Here is a 25,348-nt window from a genome sequence, read left to right as displayed (position 1 = left end):
GTATCCAATGTGGTACCCTCCAGATCTTGCTAGTCTTCAACTTCCAACAGTCCCAGAAAGCCTGGTCAATAGTCAGGGATAAGTAGTCCAAAAACATCACATTGGGTAGCCCTGATTTATTGTATTATTGTATGGTGTCTGTCACCCTGAGCTCCATTTTGGGAGGAAGGGCAGAGTACCAATGTAATTTATTAATACACACATTAACATTAGTTGTGAGAGTAGCTGCAAGGTATCAGTGAATGGAAGGACCATAGCATAGCATCCATCTGTTTTGTGTGCCAAAGGTCCGTGCTTCAATCTCTGGCATGTCTAGGTATGGCTGGGATAGACTTCCTGTGTGAAACCTTGGAGAGCTCTTAAGCGAGGTGGACCCAAGGATCTAACATAACATAACATAATATAATATAAGGTAGCTGCCTGTGATCCTATGGAACACATCAGCAGATTGTGCATCCCAGAACATTGGAGAATACCTAACGTGTCTGTTCTGTATAGAAATAAGTGCTGGTATTTCAGACCTCTGAAACACAGGAAGAAATTCAGATAAGGAGAATTTCAGATACACCCATATACTGAACACATCCTTAGCATTTCTGCAGAAAATCTCCCTCACCCCTACCACGCAACTGGGAATCTACAAGAATCCAGTACTGTTCAAATTAAATAGATACACAACTCAAACCCATATATGTTTACTGAAAAGAACATCCCATTGTGTCCAGTAATGATGACTCCTAGGTACGTGTGAACAAGGTTACAGCATATAGGCAAATAGATACAATTTGTATAATTGATTCTAACAGAATCTTGGATGAAACAGAGCAAATTGTTCAAGTATCTTGAGACTGTTTGTGCAGAATTCTAGCTCTCTTGAATTGTAGGGTAAGACATCAGATGCCTTTTCTCTCTCTCCCTCTAAACTAAATGCAGTAAGGAACAAATGTAGTAAGAAATGTAGTAAAGTGTGAGACTTTAAACTTGTGCCTCCTACATAAGAACATTCCCAACAAAAATACATTAGAGGGATTCAAGAGTATATTTCAAAACACATTTCATTGGGCAGTGATGAAATTGTCCAGTAGGTGGCTGACATCCCCCAGAAAAAGACTGCACTTTCCTATATATCTACTGTACTCACAGAAGGAAGCTTGCTATGGTGCGAAGCAGGGAGAGAGCTGACGTCCCAGAGATCCTGCCTCTAGGATTTGCGTGTTTAAAGGAGTTGCTCCTCACCTTTGCTGCAAACGCAGCCTGCAAGTGCAGGATCTGAAAGGGCTGGAAAGAGCAGCAACTACCAAAAGTTCTTGCAAAATGCAACCCCTTCGTTTCGACACTGAAACCTCACTAGGAGTGTTGGTAATGGACTATGGATGGCTTTGTGTAGACCACTGCTCAGTCTTTGCAAACTGGGGAAGTACTTATTCCCAGGCCTCATGAACAGGAGAGAGAGCAAAGTTTTGAAACAGAAGCTATGCTGATGCTTCCTTGTTTTGAATGGGCTGGGTTTCTTCTCGTGCATGTGTTTCCTTCTATGATCAGTCACGTCACATATTACATTTCTGCCAATCACCACTAAGGGACGAAATCTGCTCGAAAGAATTTATGAAGCTTTTTTCTTTTTCTTTTCTTTTTGGGGTAAAAATAATAATCAGGCAAGCATTTTTTTGGTACGCCAAAACTTGACCATGTCTTCTGAGGAGTGCGTTATGCTAGATGTGGAGTTGGATGGCTTCATTCTTTGCAACACCTCTTCTGCTCAACATGCAAATCTGTCCCTCCTGGATGAGGACTTGTTTTACTATCGGTTCCTGTATGCAATTCCGACCATTTATGGGATCATCATCTTGATAGGACTCGTCGGCAATGTTACGCTGATCAAAATCTTCTGCACCGTGAAGTCCATGAGGAACGTCCCCAACTTGTTCATCTCAAGCTTGGCTTTTGGAGATTTGCTTCTTTTGCTCACCTGTGTTCCTGTGGATGCCAGCAGGTACCTGTCTGCTGAATGGCTGTTTGGTCGGGTTGGATGTAAACTTATCCCTTTCATACAGCTGACTTCGGTGGGGGTGTCCGTCTTCACCCTCATGGCTCTCTCTGCTGACAGGTAAGCAGCTGTGCCTAAAAGTCTTCTTGAGGTTCATATAGTATGGTGTGTTAAAAACCCAAGGATCAAATTTGGTTTTGGAGTATGGTTGAAGTTATGTCTTTCTCCTCCCTCTGAAAAGTTTACAATAAACAGCCAAAATCATAATACTGGGTTGCTTAAAATCTATACCTAAAGCTATATGGGTGAGACATGACAAAATAGCTACCTTTTCCAAAGTGGAAACTTGCTGTACCCTTCACCTTCAGTGTTCTTAATATGCTTAGCCCTAATTAAACTACTTTTATTTTGTGCTTTTTTAAAAAAATCAGTGGGGGGAAAAATAAAAACAAATATGGGTCAAGGGAACTGGGATGTCATTATTCATACCATAAGTAGACCCATGTTATTTCATCAGCTATTTCATTTTATTTGGGCTATTTCCTTCCACATAAATTGATTTAGAATCCATTACATTTAACAGGTGTTGAGTGGAAAGTTATAGAGTTGCAGTTATCTATCTTTCTGCAAATTGCTTTCCTCTACATTTTAGGAACCTGATGAGAAAACTGTTCATAGAGGAAAGAGCTAAAACCTTTAGTACATTGTTAAACCCTATTTCTACAAGCATTCAGAATGTATGTTGCAAAATGAAATGTAGCAGACTTTATGTGCCAAACATCTTTATTGATTCTGCAGACTGTAAAATCCTCTCGTGTGATCTATACTGGAGATTTCCTACACAGACCTGTTGTCTATGACAGAACTTTGCAGATAATCAGGTCTGCACAATTCTATAGCTAGCAAGGTCCTTCTACAAACAGGGTGAGTTTTACTGAATGAACAGAAACAACACTATGTTATGAACCTCACTGAGCATTTCCCTAGTAAAGAAAATGAATTGCCCTCTCATTCACCGCCACAACCAACCTGGTATTCTGCATACATACACACACAGCAAATAAGAGAACCCTTTGCTACACAACAATAATAAAGGTATGTTCAATGAAACAATAATTGTAGAAATCATTCCTGAATAGGACTTACCTGTATTTCTGAATAGGCATGCATAGGATTGCACTATAAATTACTGAATCCCCTAGAATAGGATCTTCACAGGAACACAGCTCAGTTTGTTACAGCGTGGTGCTGATAATGGCCAGGTTGCAGGTTCCATCCCCATATGGGACAGCTGCATATTCCTGCATTGCAGGGGGTTGGACTAGATGATCCTCAGGGTCCCTTCCATCTCTACAAGTCTATGAGTCTATGGTTCTATTGCTGTCTCATCTGCTTTTACTGTTGCAAGGGACTTGGTTTGTTTGCTCAATTACTCATGCCGAGTTATCTGTTGGGGGGGGGGGTATCTGCCTGTTCTTTGCTTGTGGTACAGCGGTCTGGCTGTGTGTATTAAATCTATAGGACAGGGGCGGGCAACCTGTGGACCTCCCACTGTTGGGCCCCAGCTCCCATCAGCTCCATTCAGCATGGCCAGCAGGCAGCATTGTATTCCAGCAAACTCTCTTAAGCAGCTCCATTGACAGGAGTTAGCATGGGGAGGAGGCTGTGAGAGGGTTTCAGCTATGATATTTTGAAGGGCTGTCATCAGAAGTCACTTCCCTCCTAAAGACTCACAGAATAATGCTACTGTCTTTCTATTGTTTTTAAAACTGGGCTCTGCATAATCCTAGCATGTGAGCTGTAGACATCCTGTCATGGCTCTTGCATCTCAAAAACAACTTGTGAATCAAACAGATTCTTGTATTTCGGGAGGCGGAGATTCCCTTAGGATATTTGTTTTTATCTGGTGAAAGTCCAGCAAGGTTGCCTGGCACAGCCGTGACAGAAGGGGGGTAGTCCAAGGCCAGAGGTGGAAAGAAAGCTCCCCTCTCCTGTGGGTGATCCGTGTTGTCAGAGAACTGTCAGCAACGGTGCATGCTCCCCCACCCTCACCTGAGGGATGGATAAAGCCCCCCCCCCCCGGCACCTTATTCTGCATGCAAAGAATTATCCAAAAGGATAGGACATGCGCTAAAACCACTTTTTGTGCATGGATCACCCTAGAGGCAAATGAGCAAAGCATATACTTCACATGAGGAAAAAAAAGCTAAGAGATTCAACTTTTCAGTCCAGGAAAGAAATATGTAAAGGGAAAGATGAGAGGAGCTGTAAAATCCTGTATTAACTGAGTCAGACCATTGGCTCATTCATTCATTCATTCAATTTCATAAAATTTATAAGTAAAGGTAAAGGGACCCCTGACCATTAAGTCCAGTTGTGACCGACTCTGGGGTTGCGGCACTCATCTCGCTTTATTGGCCGAGGGAGCCGGTGTACAGCTTCCGGTTCATGTGGCCAGCATGACTAAGCCGCTTCTGACGAACCAGAGCAGCGCACAGAAATGCCGTTTACCTTCCCGCCGGAGTGGTACCTATTTATCTACTTGCAGTTGACGCGCTTTCGAACTGCTAGGTTGGCAGGAGCAGGGACCGAGCAACGGGAGCTCACCCCGTCGCAGGGATTCAAACCGCCGACCTTCTGATCGGCAAGTCCTAGGCTCTGTGCTTTAACCCACAGCACCACCTGCGTCCCTATAAAATTTATACACCATTGTTAAAAACAAACAAACACACACTCATACCTCAAAAGCCTCAGACCACCTGGCTCAGTATTGTCTACAGTCACCAGCAATGGCTCGCAAGGATTCCAGAGAAGGATTTCTCCCAGCTTCTGGGAGAGATGCTGGGGGTGAAACCTGGGACCCCTTGCGCACAAAGCAGATGCTGTACCACTGAGCGACAGCCCCTCCCCATTAATATTCCACATAGACCGTTAGAACTAAAGGAAAGTCAGGGAAATTGAGACAAGTAGATGTGCAACCGATATCTGAAGCAAAAATGGCTAAAGGTATTATCAAAAACACCCATAGCCCCAGTGATGTACTGGAGCACGAATGGTGGGTTCATGGGAGGAGCGGCAGCAGGATCTGCAGGAGCAATATTTACCAGTGTTGTAAGCCTGGCTTGAGGGCCATGGGTGGTGCTGTGGGTTAAACCACAGAGCATAGGGCTTGCCGATCAGAAGGTCGGCGGTTTGAATCCCCACGACAGGGTGAGCTCCCATTTCTTGGTCCCTGCTCCTGCCAACCTAGCAGTTCAAAAGCACCACAGAAAGTGCAAGTAGATAAATAGGTACTGCTCTGGCAGGAAGGTAAACGGTGTTTCCGTGCGCTGCTCTGGTTCACCAGAAGCAGCTTAGTCATGCTGGCCACATGACCCGGAAGCTGTACGCCGGCTCCCTCGGCCAAGAAAGTGAGATGAGCGCCGCAGCCCCAGAGTATCTGAAGTGTTTCAAGTGCTGTGAGGCCAATAATTTATCGGGATGTGGGGAGAGGGAAGGAACACATTTTGCAAATATCTAGTGCACAAATGGTGCTGATTAAGATTTCTGAAAGAGGTACACAGCCCATCCAGAGATCATTGTCCAGGCTTTGAACACCCAGCTTTGCACAAGAAATCCCCCCGGAGTCCTGACAGATAAATGCTTTGTACTGTGTCAACATGAAAAATGGTGGTTACCTGATCAGGAGGGAGCAGGCGTGCATGAACTCAGTCACTCTCTCTCCTCTCAGCAGGTGCAAGAGCCACCTGTTTCATAGTGGACACACAGCAGAGAATCAATATTGTGAAGCTGTAAAAATGTCTAGGAGTTTGCCTTTTCAAGCTGATACCAATTTGATTGCTTCCTGCTTCTGAATTACAAGAATAGTTATTAATTCTCCAGGGTTTTGTTTGTTTTTTTAAAGGTCTCCATTGCTAATCTGCCGGTCTGTACATGTGTTGCATGCATACAGCACATGTGGGAAACTACAACCCACATGTATATGTTCAGCTGGGGGAATCAGCTTGGCAGGTAGGCAAAGCATGACATCACCCTCCACCCTCCACTCCGGCAGTGCAGTACATTGGCAGGGTTCAAACTGTTGGCTTGTCAGACCAGAACTTGGCAGTGAAGCTCATTGGTTGACCTTGGACCAGGTGCACGCTCTCTGCTTAATCCACCTCACAGGGCTGTGGTGAAAAGAACCATGCAGACTGCACTGAGCTCAGTGGAAATAAGGTGATACATAAAAGCAGTAACAGACCCTCCAAGTGTCCCTATTTTCCAGGTAGAGTCCCAGATCTACAGAAGCCATCCTGGTTTTTGATTTGATCCTGGAATGTCCCACTTTTTCTTAGGACATCCCTGTTTTCATCAAATAAATGTTGGAGGATATGGAATAGGCTGCCCCAACCCTCACTTTTTTTCCACATGGCACTCACCCGAACGCAGTTCCGGCATTTCCCAGGTGGGTGCCATTGGCATTTTAAGAGAATGAGGAAGGTGTTCCTGGTGAATTCTGGCTTTTCTTCTTCTAGACTGGGCACCCCTATTTTCATCGGAGGAATGTTGGAAGGTATGGATAGAATGTCCCTAATTTCACTGGAGAAATGTTGGAGGGTATGAGTAATATTAACTGTCTACCAAAAGCCATCAAAACTTCTTGGGCAAATGCCCTCCTATAAAATGAAGCAATACAAAACACCAAACCAATACAAAACAATACAAAACACCAGTCTCTCCTATGTGTGCATACACAATATAGTGGTACCTCGGGTTACATACGCTTCAAGTTACAGACTCTACAGTTAAGAACTTTGCTTCAGGATAAGAACAGAAATCGTGCTCCGGCGGCGCGGCAGCAGCAGGAGGCCCCATTAGCTAAAGTGGTGTTTCAGGTTAAGAACAGTTTCAGGTTAAGAATGGACCTCTGGAACGAATTAAGTACGTAACCAGAGGTACCACTGTAATTAGAAATGCAGCTGGACTGCTCTCCTAGAAAGTTGTTTCCTGGAGATTGCTTCTGAATAGGGCCTAGCCTATCGTACTCTGTGCCTCGTGTGTGTATATAGCTAGATATGGTGAATCCACAGAATCTTAAACATCCTGGGTTGCTTGCCACTCTGTCAATACAGCAGAAGACTTCATTACCTCCCTGTTTACAGTGCGCATTTCTTCAGCTCCCTTGCCCATCTCTGCCATGCAGTGCAAACAGCCAGAGATGCTGAGTGAGAGGAGATGGTTCAAGTGCAGCAAACTCAGAGCTGTTATGAGCAGCACGTTTATCCACGACCAAAGCAAAGGGCGTTTGGTGAGGTCAGCCAAAGGGCTGCAGTGGTTGCAGCTAGCTAGGAAGGGAAAAAAATATTTAAGAATGAGAAACAGGTACAATTATATGGGCACTGGGTGTTGTTTGTAGGTGCCTATCAGTCCTGATTATGAGCTGGAGCTTCACTGCACCAGATAAGTACTGAATGGAATTGCAACACATTGTCTTGTTCCTCATAAAATATACCAGCTGGAGAAAGATGATGATGATGAGTGGTAGCATTAGCATCAATATTATTATAAACTTGATTTATAATTCCTCCCTTCATCAAATGGTCCCGAGGCAGGATACACATGCAGAAGAACAAAGTTTTAAATGCAAAATAAAACAACAACCCAACAGTAGCAAGGTGCAAATTAATAATGCCTTGTGCACAAACAATATTACATAAGCAATATATAACAACAGCTAAAACTGAACAAGATACAGATAAACAGCAAGTGATAGCTAAAGAAGCATATTAAAGACCAGGGCAAAGGAGGTGTGTCTTTAACCATCATCAAAAGGTAAACAATGTCAATATCAGAGACATCTTGGAGGAAAGGCCTTTCCAAAGATGCGGTGCCACCACTGAGAAGGTCCTATCGCTCACCAATGCTCCCTGTGTTTCAGCAGGTGGTGGGACAGCAGTAAGGGGCTTCTGTGTTGGCTATTTCAACACTGGCTTGCTCAGGAAGCTGTGCAAAAGGACATAATTTAAGACTGGGGTTGTCATAGAACATGCCTACTACTACAATATTATTATTACATTATTAATATTACATTTACCCCAAAACCTCAGATTCTTTAGCCACTTCTCTACATCTGCTCTTGAGCATCTTGAGCAGGCATAGGTAAACTCAACCCTCCAGATGTTTTGGGACTACAACTCCCATCACCCCTAGCTAACAGGACCAGTGGTCAGGGATGATGGGAATTGTGGTCCCAAAACATCTGGAGGGCCGAGTTTGCCTATGCGAGATCTTGAGAATAACTTTGTGATGTAGATTATAGGTGAAGGATTCCACTGTATATTCTTCTGCTTATCCCCCATCATCAGGTGAACTTGACCGCTGGCAAAACAGCTCCACCACACAAGAGCACACCAAATGCCCAAATATTGGTCAGGTAGAAGCAATCTGTGGCAGCAGCCCTGATGGCAGCAGCCAGCACAGTCCCTCAAAAAGGGGGGAAGGTGGTGCAGAATCTGCTGGATCCTGTGTGGACCCTGCTGCCATTATGTGACAGCAGCAGTCCCCACTGGGCCTTTTTGCTCCGCTGGACAGCTCCGCAGGTTAGAGCATGGTGCTGATAACATCAAGGTTGCAGTTCAATACCCATATGGGACAGCTGCATTTTCCTGCATTTCAGGGGGTGGGGTTAGAATCAGTGATGGTCAAACTTGGCCCGCCAGCTGTTTTGGGACTACGACTAGCTACGACATCATCCCTAGCTAACAGGATCAGTGGTCAGGGATGATGGGAATTGTAGTCCCAAAACAGATGAAGGGCCAAGTTTGGCCATCTCTGGGTTACATGATCCTCAGTATCCCTTCCAACTCTACAATTCTATGAAACCTGGGCTGTGAATTTGACACTGGCTGTGCTGCTCCGTCAGACCACAGCTGACTGGAGGTTAGGATTACCTCCTGAGTTAGCGGCATGGAAGAAGGGATCTGAGCTCTACCTCCAAACTACCGGAACATATGGTCCTCACCATAGGAGCCAACTCCTAGGGACCAAAGTCCCTTTGCCTTACCCCTAATAACATATTTGAGGGAGCCAACCCCTTCCCCACCAAGTTGATGGGCATTGCCATTCAAATGGTGTGTGTGTGCCACATCTTGTGACCAGGTTGGCACCCCTGGTCCTTGCTGATCGGTAGTTCCTGAGAATAGAAGGACCAATCACAGGGCAGAGGAAGATAAAGGCAAGCCTAAATGCTGTTTCACACAGTTCCTTGCATAAATGCCTCAATGAATCTGCACCTCTCATTTCTATATAATTGTACCTCGTTATGAACTCTGATTCTTGTTTAGATCAATCATGGCAGCAGTGGGCAGTTTTCTGTGCTTTGTATTCTCTCCAGCTCCAACTGGGAACATAGGCCGAATTTCCTTTTCAGCACATCTGTCTATGTTCTGCGTAAGAAAATGACATATCAAACTAAATCACTAGCAGTTAAGTCATTAAGGAAAATAATCCCTCTGAAAAGGCTTTAAATTGCACATTGCAGCAGCCCACTGACAGAGTGAATGGAAACACATCAGATTGTTGAACATTGTGCTCCCTGAGCCACTTATGGAATAATAACCCTATAATTATAGAAATTAATTATTTCTGGCCAAAAAGCGCTAGAAATACGAGGAGTGGTGAAAATAAGGATCTACAAAACATGAGCAGCTGACATGTTGCAGTTACCCGTAAGGATGTGTCTACCTGGCATGTGTTTCTTCGTAAGGTGATACCATCTCATTTTTACATTGTTGAACACTTAAATATATAATTCTTAAAAATCTGTTTGTAACACTCTACACACAGACTTCCCTGGAAAAAAAGCCCCAAGGACTAAACATTGGAAAAAATTAAAATTATTACAAAATATTACAATACTATAATATGATAGACACTTATCTTTTGTTTCTTTGTTATGTGCTATGTATTGTTTTATACTATACTGATATTTGTATACTAAAAACATTATTGCATGGGGGATCCATAGAAAAATTCAGATTTAAATATGAATTTAAATAAATATTTTGCATTTTATCACTAAATATTTCAGTGTGGATTCCTCCCCCCCTTCATGTATGCATTTCTAAAACATTTTATCCCAAAATGACATGCCTTACACATTTGGGTACATTTCCTTGAGCCTAGAGCTGCATTGCAAAATTCGGAGAAGTGCAAAACCTGCAGGCTAGTTCTGTATATCACCTCTAGGAGGTGTGAATTAAGTCAGCTTGCTTAAAAATGCAGGCCAAACAAAATTCTTTTGCATCCCTGGTGGCAGGCTTCAGGCAAGCATCTCTGCAAGATACTGTTTTTGATATTCAGTGTCCACATCCTGCACCATGTTTGTGGGCACTCGTGATTGGATGTTCATGGGCAGAATGGCTATATCAGCAGACCTTTTGAAGGGTGAAGGGAATTCAAAGATGTCCACGGAATTCAAATTAGAAACACTGAAAGAACATCACTTGCTTAAATTACTGCATGTAGCTCAGTTGGTAGAGCATGAGACTTGGGTGAAGCTGATATCCCATTGTTGCTCCAGAAATTTCCCCATCTCTGTGTCCCATTGTTTTCTCTTATTTTTATCGAATTCTTGCCCGTTTTCCATGGAGTTGTTCTCCCCTTCCTTTTGCTGCACCCTATCTTCTATCTATTAAATCACAACTACAATTGGTAAAGGTAAATGGACCCCTGACCATTAGGTCCAGTTGTGTCCGACTCTGGGGTTGCGGCGCTCATCTCGCTTTATTGGCCAAGGGAGCCGGCGTACAGCTTCCGGGTCATGTGGCCAGCATGACTAAGCCACTTCTGGTGAACCAGAGCAGTGCATGGAAATGCCGTTTACCTTCCCGCCGGAGCGGTACCTATTTATTTACTTGCACTTTGATGTGCTTTCAAACTGCTAGGTTGGCAGGAGCAGGGACCGAGCAATGGGAGCTCACCCCATCGCGGGGATTTGACCCGTGACCTTCTGATCGGCAAGTCCTAGGCTCTGTGGTTTAACCCACAGCGCCACCCGCGTCCCTACAACTACAATATTATAACCTAATTACTTCTGTTGCTCATATCTCAAATCCTGTTCACGAATTCATCATACTATAATATTTTTTAAAATGTTCTGAAAAAGGGCATCCATTCTTCCAACCTTTTGTACTTTTCGAAGCACGAGGAAATCTGGACCAAACTCACCATAAGGTTATCCTGTATTATCAGCTGATAGCGGTGGCTGTACTGGATGAGAAGGGTCTGTATGATCAAATAAATAAGGAACTTGACGAAGTCACAAGTAGTTCTTTTCCGTTCGCAGGGATATATTTTTGTATGCGACATCGCTCAAGATGACATTTCTCTCCAGTAATGCAAATGTTTGTAGCCCACTCTCCTGTTCTAGGAAACATTTGGATCATAATGTTTATAACTGCATACCTGCATCAGTCTTCCACTATGTTCTTGCCTTTCCAGGTAAACAGTAACCTGGAAAAAAGCATTTATCATGGTAGCAACTTCCAATCTGTAGAATTTCTAGTAGTACAAGCTTTCTCTCTTTAAATAACATACACACACACAAAAGCACACAGGCAGATGAACACCCCGCTTCTGCTAAGGTCCTACAAGAATAATATTAATGGATTTACTGAATAGATTACATATTTTTTTTAATTGAGGCCAACTCAAGCCATCTCCAAGGGAACCTGTGTCTGAACTTTTAAAAAGAGCAGGACGTTGAGTCCTGGATATTAATTGCTGATAATGTTGGACTGTGAGTTTTCAGAGGCCACTTGTTTGTGGGTTCTGTGCAGAACATTTGCTGCACTTATTAGCTCACATTGCTTGGGACTGAGATTGGATTAATCACTCTGCTAAATATGCTAAGAGAGAAGAGCAGCCTTGCTAAATGAGGCTCATGCTCTTGGCAGTACCACTATGTGGAGTGGCATATTTCTGTCCATCTCTCTGTCTCTTTAGGGATGTGTGTCTGCACACATGAAAAACTGGAAGAGAGCAGGGTCTCACACATTGGACAGAGGCATCCTGGTTCCCGGCTTGATATTTGCTGCATATTTCTTCAGATATTCTGTTTCTCCATGGGGAGAATGTTTCATGATAAATGTTTCATGATATTTACTAGTAGCTTCTCACAATTCCCAAATATTATTTGGGATATGCTAAGGGTTGTGAGTCCTTTGAGATTCATAACTCAAAGAATCTGTCTTAAGTTTTAGATTATTATAATTTATATAAAAATGAAGCCCCATGAATGATAGTGTTGGAATTTGCTTTATTTAGCAGGATGCCAGGGGAAAATAGGGTTCTTCAGGACCCAAATATGGTTTCCCAAGTGCTGTTGTTTAGTCGTTTAGTTGTGTCCGACTCTTCGTGACCCCATGGACCAGAGCACACCAGGCACTCCTGTCTTCCACTGCCTCCCGCAGTTTGGTCAGGCTCATGTTTGTAGCTTCAAGAACACTGTCCAACCATCTTGTCCTCTGTCGTCCCCTTCTCCTTGTGCCCTCTATCGTTCCCAACATCAGGGTCTTTTCCAGGGAGTCTTCTCTTCTCATGAGGTGGCCAAAGTATTGGAGCCTCAGCTTCACGATCTGTCCTTCCAGTGAGCACTCAGGGCTAATTTCCTGAAGAATGGATGCGTTTGATCTTCTTGCAGTCCATGGGACTCTCAAGAGTCTCCTCCAGCACCATAATTCAAAAGCATCAATTCTTTGGCGATCAGCCTTCTTTATGGTCCAGCTCTCACTTCTATACATCACTACTTTGAAAACCATGGCTTTAATTATACGGACCTTTGTTGGCAAGGTGATGTCTCTGCTAGTTTCCCAAGTAAATCCCACCAATTAGTTACCATCTCAATGCATCTACTGTATATCAGGGATTTAAGCTGCCATAAATTCTGATGGTAAATAATAAAAACATGCACATGGAACTAGGGAACAGAACCAGAAGTGTAGCTTCAAAGGTTGTACAGCACCTCACATGAAACATTTCAGATGAGTTTGGGCTGTTTATCTGCTTGGTTGCAGGTTTCTCATAATGTTGTTTGTTAGCCTCTGCAAGGATTCCAGCAATTACACTTCTCTATCTACTATAAGTTTCTCCAGCTCCGTATTTGCCCATCGTCATTCTTGACTAGCTACGCTTTATGTCACTGTGAACTAAATCAGTTACTATAGCAACTTCTTTGTCTTGGTCCAGGTAACTAGGAACGTACTCACTTAAGCCATTAACTCCCAGAGTGACTCACCTGGGCATTTTTCTCTTTTCTACAAGCTGATTTTGGCAACCACTGTTGCTTTCACCCTGAGGTGATTGCAACCATAATTTTCCTTGTAGGAAGAAAGTGGCTGGAGGTGGATTCAGACTAGCTTATATTACTGTCCACCCATGCAAATCCACCCTCAGTTTCAAAATCAGTGCCAAGACAAACAATCATACTTGTAGGTAGTGGCTAACTGAAGATGAACTGCTGGATCATTTTAAGATGCGTTGTAAAAATTCAGCATGTCTCCAAAATTCTATTATCCCAAAATCATACTAAAACCTGGGATGTATTATTGTTTTATTTGGTTATTTGTATGTTTGGCTGGGAACAGACCACTTCCAAACTTTTCACTCAGTTGATGTTAACTCCCAGATATCTGATTAGATTTCTGAAACTACCGCAGGAAAGAGCAGTTATTAAAATGCATTTAAGATGTGATATTAACTGAAAGAGGTGCAGGACAGAATTGACTCAGGAACTGGGTAAGATTATATTACCAAAGCAGCCTCTTTTGCTCATGTTTCCTCTGAGCTAAACAGTAGCTATTGCAGAGCTTTCTGAATATTTCTTATAAGGGTCATCCCCATACTGTCCACCTGCATCTCAGCTGGAGTTCTGGAGAAAGACTTTTTAAGTAATTGAACCAATTGTCTGACTAGTACAAAAGCACTGAACACACACAAAAATTATCTACTTCAGGAGAACTGATTAAAGGTTGTTAAAATCTAACCACCCATACATTGTGGTCTTTCAGACAATTCGTGGTTAGTACTGATGAGCTGAGTGGCTTTGCCCCATTGCTGAGGAGTATGGAAATAGGCAGAAAAATTTGATGCTTATGATTGATACTTGATGATCCACTAGGGCTCCCACTATTCATCTTGTACACAGGCAGTAGCAATGGGTGGGGTGCTGCTGCTTACCTGACCATGGAGTACCAGGAGGGCAAGTGAAGTGGTGGTGAGGTTGGTGTGGTGGAAACACATTGGCAGAGCCAATCCAGTGTTTCTCCTGGTGTGTTTGCACCACACCAATCTCGCTGCTGCCTTGCTCTTTCTCTTTGCCCTCCCAGTACACCACAGGAACAGCAGTGATGGAAGGTCAGGTAAGCACCCCTGCCTTATCAACAACTGCAGCACACAGGTCCCTTCAACTTAACAGACCAGTCCTGGGCCAAATGTTACTATTGAAGGTGCTTATGTGTAGATCATCATATTCCTTTCTGCTGGTCAATGAACATGTTTGTTAATTCTGGGCTTCCATACGAAATGCACACACATAGCAAATAATCTACTAAAATGGGAGGGAGAGCAAGGCAGAAAGCACAACTATTTTATTTTTTAAAAGCAGCTATTCAGTAATTACACATCAAGCAATAACATAATTGCTTTTTAACCTTTTTGGCTCAGTTGGGAAGTGTACAAGCAACAGAAGTCTCCCCACTGAATTAAAATTAAAAATCTGGATTAAGCAGCAGTGAGTATGATCGAGCCAAAGTTAAACACTTTTATGCCCCATGGGAGACATTGAATGAGTGCTTGACTCTCCCACTCACATTAATTTTCTTAAGAATGTGCTTATCTTGATCAAACAGTAACAGCCTTCTAGAGCAAACACAAATGAGATCTGTTCCACACATGCAATTTGACATCACACATAATTGTTTACATAAATTAGTTGATTTGAACAAAAATAGGAATGCACTAGGGGTGGGGAATTAAGTGCCATGTTTTATCATAAAATAGTAAAGGAGCCCAATGAACTGAAAGGATATATCCAGGTGTTTATGGTAGCAGTCCTTAAAAATGACATTTTGTGCCCTATGTGAGCTATCATTCTGCCCATTAAAGGTGAGTGAATCATCTGGTGGTAGCAGCTGATGAACGGGTTTCCTAGTCCAGAGATGGGGATCCTGAAGTTCTGCAGAAGTTGTTGGACACACATCAGCTTCAGTCAGCTTGGTCAATAGTCAGAAATTCTGCATTCTCACAGTGCTGCTGAATGAGGAAGGTTCTCCCTCCAAGCACTTGGAGAGAAAGGAAGCTTTCGTACCTTAATAATTCCACAGCAAAACCCAGCAGTTCCAACTAACAAACTGCTTCACCAGCCACCACTGTCTGCTAGTCACAGTGGAGATTAATCAGTTCAAAGATTCTGCTGTTTTTCATTCAGAGGCTAAAGCTACAGACTGCAGGAAAACATTAGGTTTCTGCTCAGAATGATATCCTGTGATGTGACATAACTGTGTTGTGTGTTTCTTTGCCTACTGCCTGCAAGCGGCAGCCAATGATACAAAAGAGTCAGGGAAATTTACATAGAATCATAGAACTGTAGAGTTGGAAGGGACCTCAGGTGTCATCAAGGCCAACCCCCTGCAATGCAGAAATTTCAACTAAAGCATCCATGGCAGATGGCCATCCAACCTCTGCTTAAAAACCTCCAAGGAAGGAGAGTTCACCACCTTCCAACGGTGTCCACTGCATTGTTGAACAGCTCTTACCATCAGAAAGTTCTTTCTGAGAACCTACTTTCTTGTAACTTGAATCCACTGGTCTGAGTCCTACCCTCCAGAGCAGGAGAAAATAATCTTGCTCCATCTTCCATGTGATAACCCTTGAGATATTTTCTCTTATGTCAATAATGCTTGTCCCTTCCACCTGAATAACTAGATCAGTCAGATTTCCATTCCCCCAGTGAAATCTTGTGCATCATAAGTGGTATCAAACACTGAAGCATCTCCTCCAGAAAACATTGGATATTAATTCAACATGAAGGTACAGGGATTTTGACTTTTCTCAGCAGGAGTTCTGGCCTTCTTGAATGATACAGTCATTAACTTTGGGAAAGCGAACTAAGGCAAAAAAAGACACAATTACAAGGGATAAATTAGATATGATTTTCATTGTTTGAATGCAATTAAAATGCTTGTTCCTTCTTTTTTAAAAAAATGTCAGTAGCAGCTGTACAGGGGTCAAGTAAGAAGGTAAGGAAGGGAAGTTTAACACCCCATCCCACTGTGGTCTAGATTAAAATTACGCTCCCATCTGAAGCTGCTCTTTGCATCAGGAAGGAAACCTCCACTGCACCAAAGGAGGCTTTTCTCCCTGATGCAAAGTGCAAGACAGCAGAGGGGGGACTTTTGTCCAATCTATGGTAGATTTGTACAAAAAGGTACAGAATCAGCAACACTGGGCACAGGGAGAAATCCCTCCAGGAAATGTAGCCAAACTAAACACAAGATGGACTGGCACTTTCAGCTGCTGTCACTCTGAATGTTATGTGCTGTCCTCCTTTCTGTTCTCATCAAAAGGAGCCCCTTATGAATGCTATTTATAGACATATTAATGCCCACATTAATGAAAAGGAATCAATGTCATGGGCAATCATTTTGCAGGCTGAACTATTTTCCCTAAAAGTTTAACATTTTTCAAAATAGCTATCAGCCATGTCACACAGGCAAATCCTCACCATCACAGATTCAGACCCACTGTTTCTATGTGTGTTGGAAGCTGCCCAGAGTGGCTGGGGAAACTCAGCTAGATGGGTGGGGTATAAATAATAAAATTATTATTATTACTACTACTGGGAATGGGGGAAGGGAAGAGTATAATCCAGTATTTATGGCCAAACATATTTTCTCATGTGAATAAGGTGCTAATCAAGGCACGTTTGACCCAGTAGGTTCATCCTTATGGTTAGTAACATAATTATTTCTCTTGTCCTTAGGTATAGAGCTATAGTGAGACCAATGGACATTCAAGCTTCCCACGCCCTGATGAAGATTTGTTTGAAAGCTATCATGATCTGGATTTTATCTATGCTGCTTGCCATTCCTGAAGCTGTGTTTTCAGACTTGCGACCTTTCTATGACAAAGGCACTAACAAAACATTCATCAGTTGTACACCCTACCCACTGACCAATGAGCTGCATCCAAAAATTCAATCCATGGCTTCCTTTCTCATCTTTTACATAATTCCCCTGTCTGTTATTTCAGTATACTATTATTTCATTGCCAAAAACCTGATACGGAGTGCTTACAACCTACCGGTGGAAGGAAATGTCCATGTTAGAAAACAGGTATGTCTTATTTTGTTTGCAAGTAATAACTACCCAAAGCCAAACTGGGAATGGCATTTCATTACAAATAAAGAGAAAGGTGTTTCAAAGGATCCATTGAGCAAAGAGGTATGGATAAATTACAGTACATTGCAGCTTGTCATTTGTGTATATTTCATGAGTGGGAGTCTCAGTTCCTTCTCGTTTGTCCTCGTTTATTTACAGCTCTAATGACTTTAAGTATTTGGAGTTCAAAGACTGTTTCTATAAAGCAATTCCATAAATACATTCATGTGGAAAAGTCATGTGAGGATTAAGTACGTAACATTTCTGGGGAAGGACTCAATAACCAGCCCCTTTATTTCCAGTCCACCTGATTGGTTCATGCCTCCAAGAAGGATATGTATAACAAATCCTAGTGACCTTTGCAAACATCAAACGCTGGAAGGGTCACAGGATCCCCACCCCTGCTATATACTCACTGGAGAGTTAGCCCCATTGAATACAGTTGGCCCTTACCTCTGAGTAAACATGCATAGGATTGCATTTTAAATTATGCATTAACTAGAAAAAATTTGGGGTGAAATAAATGTATCACACTGAATAACTTGTGGGTGTTTTCCAAAAACAACTAATGCTCTTTATGTTTTCTAAATTATACGAAGCATTCTTCTTGTATTTCTTGCTCATGCTTGATTCTATTCTTCCTTCTGCACCTCTGACAATAACCATTGAATATATGCAGAGTAAAAAGGAGAAGCAATATTTCTCACCAGCTAAGGGAAACAGGAGTCAAAATTAAGTCTGTAAAACAGTGGTTTCCCCTTTGAGTTTCAGACAGACAGTGCCTTTTGTCTCTTTCAGAAACAAGTATTGCTTGTTTATTGCATTACCTTCTGCCTTCATAATGTCCATGCAGGTAGCAGGAGCAACAAGTATTAAGTTAAGATTCCACTCCATAAAGTATATATGATTTGCCTTCACAGAAAAGTCTATCACAGAACTTAATTGTTAGTTTGATCTTTGAAAAAAAATTGTTTCTCAGCAGGCCTGTGTCAATCACCTGTTGTCAACTCCATACCTTTCAGACTATGCAACTGAGAGGAATAAAAGATCTGAAGTGACAGTGATAGATGACAATGGCGGTACTGTTGCTGGCTTGCCTCTTTCAAGATGGAACAGCTGCTTTTCTGAGAGGCTAAGCTCATTACTTGTTGACTGATTCTTTTGTGAGATATAGTCATGCTCTCTAGATTTCTCCATGTCTGTCAGTGTCGAGATACAGAAACTTGAAATGAAAATCCTGGCCAGATTGCACCCCACTGAATAGAATTGCTGGGATTGAATGAAACTGCTGGGCTAGATCCGGCGTTGGTACAAGTGTTGGGATGGAGCTGCCCTCCTGAAATTGGTTTTACCATTCCTTACCCAGATGAGGCTGAGTTGGGCAATGGCAGCAGTGAGCTCAGAGTTCTGTGGCCACAACACCAATCTGGTGGTCCTACAACCTCACACCCACCCAGCCTCAGTCCCATCTAGGTGAGAAGCTGCAGTGCTGGTGCTGTGAGAGTGACTCCAGCCTATGCCACATGCCACTACTGAATAAATCCACAGGAGTGTATGGCCAGAAGCAGAAATAATTGCAGGCTGGGTCTGAGCTGAGAAAAGCATCTTGTGTGGGGCTGGAACAAGAGTATAGATGGGCAGGCAAAAGAACAGGAAAGGAGGTTAGGGTGGTAGAAGACTGGGAGATGTTCAGGGAGGTAAGGTGTCAGGTAATACTAATACTACTACTACTAATAATAATAATACCCCACCCATAAGACTGGGTTGCCGCAGCCACTCTGGGTGGCTAGCAAGACTGAGAAGGTCTGGCTGATGCCCAGGCCAATGCCCAGGCCAGGTCTGAAAATATTTATAACCAGGCCATGTAAAGAGGAACCAAATGGCTGTCCGCTTAGGGGTCGTCTAGAGGTGGAATTATGCTCTGAACTGGAACACTGTCAACGGTGATAGTGCTGTCCATCTGCTAGGCAATGAGGCATAGGCAGCAGTATTCTGCGTGTATCTATCTGTGGTTTGGGACCAGAATATAAAAGAGTGTCTGCCCCAGTTTTGAAGGGGCATTAGGATCCAAGTACCTCCCTTGTCAGGACGCGGGTGGTGCTGTGGGTAAAACCTCAGTGCCTAGGGCTTGCCGATCGCATGGTCGGCGGTTCGAATCCCCACGGCGGGGTGAGCTCCCGTCGTTCGGTCCCAGCTCCTGCCCACCTAGCAGTTCGAAAGCACCCCTAAGTGCAAGTAGATAAATAGGTACCGCTTTATAGCGGGAAGGTAAACAGCGTTTCCGTGTGCTGCGCTGGTGCCGGCTCGCCAGAGCAGCTTTGTCACGCTGGCCACGTGACCCGGAAGTGTCTCCAGACAGCGGTGGCCCCCGGCCTCTTAAGTGAGATGGGCGCACAACCCTAGAGTCGGACATGACTGGCCCGTACGGGCAGGGGTACCTTTACCTTTACCTACCTCCCTTGTCCACACATATTGACTACTTCAGCTCCTGCACATCCTTTGTTCTGCTGCCCCAACTCACTAGCAAAGAGCAGGAATTGTGGGGGCAGCATTGCAAGCAAACATGGATAGGACTGGACTGTAAACATATTGTGGTGCCCGCTCTGTGGAACACTCTCCCATCAGATGTCAAAGAAATAAACAACTATCTGACTTTTAGAAGACATCTGAAGGCAGCCCTGTTTAGGGAAGTTTTTAATGTTCGAAGTTTTATTCTGTTTTTAATGCTCTGTTGAAAGCAGCCCAGAGTGGCTGGGGAAACCCAGCCAGATGGGCGGGGTACAAATAATAAATTATTTTTATTATTTTTATTAATATTTCAAATGGATTTATTTCAAAAGAAAATGGAGTTTTAGAAGGGGTGGGAGAAGCATGACTATATTTCAGAGATTGCTAAACTCAGTGTAGAACAAAATTACCCTGTCTTCTGTTAAACTGAAATAGTTTCCACATCTTCTATTGAATGTTGTTGACCATGTTGTTCTTTTCAGATGGAATCGCGAAAACGCCTAGCCAAGACAGTGCTGGTTTTCGTCTGCATCTTTGCTTTCTGTTGGCTGCCCAATCACATCATCTACTTATATCGATCGTACCATTATTCTGAGGTGGACACATCCATTCTGCACTTTATCACTTCTCTCTGTGCTCGGATCCTGGCATTTGCCAACTCTTGCATTAACCCCTTTGCACTCTACCTGCTCAGCAAAAGTTTCAGGAAACAATTTAACCACCAGCTTTCATGTTGCAAAGCCCGCGAGCTCATGAAGTCCCAGAGCAGAAGCACCATGCGGATGGCGTCCCTCAAGAGCTCCAACCAATCGATGGTCGTGTTCAGCTTCATCAATGGCAACCACCCCTGCCATGAGGAGAATGTATAGGCTGCACCACAGAGACTGAAAACGGTCACAAGATCTGTGTAGCCATTGCTGCTTGTTTTGTTTTGTTTGTTTGTTCCTGTAAGTAACAAATGTACATAATTGCACAGAGAGGCGGACAGTGACCAGAGAACAAACTGACAGCATGCGAGCAAGGTTTAATGCAGAGCAGAAGGGCTGCCCACGCCTGCACTGTCATTTTTAGGGTCTTGCATTATAATATGTGGGTTCCTTTCAGTTTCTACTGTTCAGAGATGAATGTTGAAGGCATCCAAGTCCTCATCAGATTATCAGCCTGTTTCTTTGTTAGCCTTGTACAGAAGACTGCGGAGGGAGGAAACTTTTTTGGTACATGCAGGTTCTGGAAGAAAGTCAGGGTTATTATCATTATCGTTATTTATTGCTAGAATGAGCCAGTCCCCCATTTTGTCCTTCACACTGTACGGAAACAGCCACAGGGTCCAGAGTAGAGCCAGCTCTCCATCTTCACTGTCCCATACTCCACTCTTCTGGACCCATAATACCCACTGATAAGGCATTCTCATCCCCTTTCTGTGAAATACCTGCATAGATGGGACAGTCCTAGTAGCCGAGTCAGATCAGTGTGGTACATTTGCACTTGCGCAACAGGTTAGCACATATGCAGAGAGAGCACGACCATTTTCAGAGACTGGCCTGAAGGCTTTCCCCCCATTTTGTCTGGTAGGATGCTAACTTCTTACTTACACCATTTTAAATGAGCAAGCCTGCAACAAAAACGAAATAACAAAATGATGTAAGGGACTCCCTGGTTCTATCTTACCTGCCCACCTTCACTCATGCTTAAGAAAACACCTTTATGGTTTTGCTTTTTGCACTAAAGTAAGGCAGCATTTCTAAGCATGCTTAGTTTAGAGTAAAACCTATTTAACCCAAAGTGATGTCATCCAGGGATTTTTTACAAAGGAATTTTCACTGTGGCAGAGGGCAGGAGAACGAACGCAAAAGGGCACTTAAAAATCATGCAACAGTGCATTTTTCATCTTCACTTGAAATAATTAAACACACATTGATTTAAATAGGCAAACGTCTTGGAACATATATTCTAATAGTAAATTGTTGTAATTTAAAGAAACTTGGCATTTAAAACGAAACTAAAATGTCCAGAACTCTCTTTTTTTATAATCCATTCAGCATAAATCTCCTGACTTTGATTGAAAAAAAGTGGACAACAGCCGGTTGGGGATCACAACAGGCTGTACCAAGCCCATTCAGAGGTGGGTTTGGCCATGCATTAACTACCTGTGTTTGTGTGTCATTATGCAGGGACACAATTATTTTTAGTTTGCACTGAGTGTGGTGAGAGAATTGCAGTTGCTGCCAGACATTATTGCACCATGCTATAATTTATAGGAACGAGCTAGCGAAGATACAGAGACACTGAACATCCTAAATCACTCCAATGTGGGAGATGGGGGCACTTTAGAAATTACTTCCCGTGGTTCCCTTCCTTTTTCTATGCAAGAAAGATTCTAGCATACAATATCAATCCTGTCTTCACAAGCTGTGTGAGTAACTATGTTTATAGCAGACCTTGGATAGCAGACAGCTTAGGGTCCTGTTCTTTATGAAGATGCTCTGCTAAAAAAATTGTTCAGCTGCTTGCACAATTTCCAAACAAATTGCACATGCATTTTGACTGTTAGCAAATCTTCAATTCTTTCACTTTCACCATGACCGGCGAAGTTAAATTTGGATTTGGATTCACATCTCCAGGGAAAGGACCTTCCTTCATTAACTGTAGCTTTCTGATTGCTGAATCTCTACAAGCAAGTATGCCGGGAAAGATGCTCTTATCACATTACAGATAATATTGTAGAACCTGGTGCACATCTAAGCTATTCCCGTTTTGTTAGCCAAATTTGTTTTATCATCCCATGTTTTCAGAAGACCATGGGCTTCTGCTTTTTCTTTTCTATCTTCAGTCTTCTTAAGACTTTCTGGCAACTAGTCTGGTTGAGCAACACTATTATTAATGAGGTGGACATGGTGCTGTATAAACCATACATAGTGATTTTGCAAAAATTGTTTTGATGCGAGAAAGACAGAACCCAGTAGATTTGTTTTATTCTTTGATGTGTGGAAGTAGGTGTTCCAAGCTAATAGGCTAGCCTTCCAGATCTTCAGCTCTGGAACAGTGGTGATGATGCAGCAAGGTCTGATCAGTGAGCACAGCACCAAAAAGTCAAACTTTCTCTAATGTGCTGATCTCTTAAATGTTTCCCAAGACCAGAGTTCTTCGCTGATTCTCCAGTCATTTCCATCCGTTTCTTGACATCAGAACTACATTATTTCCGGACTTCTTTCATGTAGTTCATCAGAAACCACATTATTTCAGGGCTTCAAGCAAACCTTTAGCCCTATTCTGCTCTGGCAGATGCATCAGTAGGAAAAGATTTCTCCAATTTCCATTTGTCATTGCAGTTCTACAACTAATACATTTGTTATCTTCTGTTTGCTGACACTGCCATCAATGGGAATACTGAATGCCAAACATTCATCAAATTTTCAATTTAGTTCTGTGGCACTGATACTTGCCAACACTTCTCTGTAATAAACAAGATCTCTACAGTGATTAAATGCTGGTAGTTTCACGATCAGGTCTTTCATCATTCATAAGGCACTCTAAGCGGTTGGTAGCAAGAGTGATCACGGACCAGGATGGCCACAGATATGCAGAAATAGTCTCCCCACATGCCAAAGTGACTGTGAATTTGATATTTTCTGCATTTTGTGTCTTCCGTATTTTCAGCCATGGATGTTTATCACTGCTTTTCTCCCAGTGCAGCTCTATTGCCTGCTGATGCACTTCCAAATTGAGGTGATTCACATTTCTTTTAAAATGACCATTTCTGTCAGATCCCAGTGAAGTCAACACAGTACTAATTCTTAAAGTACTTCTTTGCTTCCTCTATACATTCTCAACACATTTTACAGGCGACACGCTGACACGTCTTCCTATTCTTAGCTGTGCAGGAGATTCTAATTCTGGAAAGCTTTTTTTACAAGCTAACTCACTCCCTTTTCGATGGTTGTTGGTTTCCCCCCATTCTGCTTTCAGGTTTTGTCATATCCTTTTCCTGGCAGTGTAACTCCAATTCCTGTATGGGATTGACAATCGAGACAATAGTGGTCACAACAGCAGGCAGTGAAGGCTGCTTGGCAAACTCACTTGTCAGCTTAGTATTTTGCAGCAGCTCGTTGACATTCTTTATGTTTCCATTTTGCAGGTCTTTCAGCATTTGGCATTGTGCACCACATCTCAATGCCCAGATCAGAATAATATCAATAATAGCAGCTTGCACTGAATTCCTGGCACCCACTTTGTCCTGAACTATGTTTCACTGGAGAATTGGCCTGAATATCCCCTGCCAACCAGTGGCAGCTAGTGAACTGGGAACTGGGAAGATTATTTACTTTTACTTTTTTAAAAACAAACAAACAAAGCTTCTCTTGGATCCTTCTGCAGGAGAACATCCTGATAAGACACAAACTTTTTGGTAAAACATGGGATACTGTATGCCTATAGAAAAACCCAGAATCCCTATGGGCAAGTCCTGTCCTATGTCTGATGTGATCATTAAGCAGTGCCTATATTGCCAGTTAAGTAGAGTAGCTACCCCCAACGGGCTGATTGGGCTTCCATTCAACCACAATTTAGCCTTTACAAAAAGTAGCAAGTCTACCTTCAAACTTCCCACAGTTCAGACTTTTAAAGATTGGAGAGACCAAGAAGAGAGCAACAGACTTCCCCGAGAGAGACTTAGCCTTCTTCCATCCAAGCAGGACAGCCTGATGGGAAATGGAGTTCCTGACTCACTGTTCTACTATAGTCTAGCAACAACAGTTACCATTTTAAACATTCACAAATTTATTTTAAGTATTATCCTCCCTCCATATGGATTTGAGACTCCAATATAATAATAGCTCTCATCCTTTAAAATAACTAAATAGTCTGGGCCTCCCTGCCCTGCCCTGAATTCCACTCCTGCTGCTCTTAGTCAAAATGACTCCCAAAGCCCTGGAAACTACCTTTTTCTCCCCCCATGTGTGCCTCTCCTTCTTCCCACCCTAGTTTACACACAAGAGCCAGAAAGCCTTGAATCTCCTTAATAGGCCTAATTAAGCCATATGGGTTATGTTTTGCATAAAAAAGGATGGCAAACCCTAAATCTCAGAGTCCAGATGAAAACACAAACAGCATCTAAATGTTGTCCCCCCCCCAATGTAAACCAATATGTAAAAGTAAATGTAAACTCAAGGAGAATTAAGAGGGCTCTTCATTGCAGGGGGATTCATGAAGGCTGGGGGAGGAATCCCCTCCATTTTATATAAGACATGCTTGGATTATGCTGCACATCTATTAAATGAGCAAAGCGAAGGATTTTTATATTTTCAACAACAGCAGCAGAGGGGTGGTGGTGAAGGCAGGCCTTGATTAGAATGGTCAAGAATCTCTAAGTATTTTCAGTACAGTATTAATTCATGTTGTGAAAAAAATGTGAGGAGAGTTGTGTTTACCGGGGTTG

At 42.8% G+C, this 25,348-nt stretch overlaps 2 protein-coding genes across 2 annotated transcripts in view; one reads left to right on the top strand and one right to left on the bottom strand.

Moving 5' to 3' along the window:
- Window positions 1–708: 708 nt before the first annotated feature.
- Window positions 709–21,348, top strand: GRPR (gastrin releasing peptide receptor). Its single transcript, XM_081003807.1, has 3 exons — window positions 709–2,107; window positions 17,010–17,361; window positions 20,397–21,348. The coding sequence occupies exons 1-3, from the start codon at window positions 1,689–1,691 to the stop codon at window positions 20,781–20,783; spliced, it is 1,158 nt and encodes a 385-aa protein (XP_080859933.1). The 5' UTR covers window positions 709–1,688; the 3' UTR covers window positions 20,784–21,348.
- Window positions 7,891–25,348, bottom strand: part of LOC308476273 (uncharacterized protein) — a 51,716-nt gene continuing 34,258 nt past the window's right edge. The window contains exons 6-7 of the mRNA XM_081003808.1: window positions 9,285–9,414; window positions 7,891–7,972 (exon numbers count right to left, since the gene is read on the bottom strand). Coding sequence (XP_080859934.1) covers window positions 9,289–9,414 — 126 coding nt within the window. The 3' untranslated portion in view covers window positions 7,891–7,972; window positions 9,285–9,288. The remainder of the gene's footprint in view (window positions 7,973–9,284; window positions 9,415–25,348) is intronic.

Source organism: Podarcis pityusensis (assembly GCF_964106645.2).
Source record: "Podarcis pityusensis genome assembly, chromosome: 4".
NCBI classification, from domain to species: Eukaryota; Metazoa; Chordata; class Lepidosauria; order Squamata; family Lacertidae; genus Podarcis; species Podarcis pityusensis.
Note: the sequence above shows the minus strand (reverse complement) of the source record. Positions and strands in the feature narration are given on the sequence as shown.

Excerpts from the sequence above, each read along its gene's own strand:
- GRPR (XM_081003807.1), top strand. The coding sequence starts at position 1,689 with ATGTCTTCTGAGGAGTGCGTTATGCTAGATGTGGAGTTGGATGGCTTC. Across the intron at positions 2,108-17,009 it reads ATGGCTCTCTCTGCTGACAG|GTATAGAGCTATAGTGAGAC; the intron begins GTAAGCAGCTGT and ends TCTTGTCCTTAG. Across the intron at positions 17,362-20,396 it reads ATGTCCATGTTAGAAAACAG|ATGGAATCGCGAAAACGCCT; the intron begins GTATGTCTTATT and ends TGTTCTTTTCAG.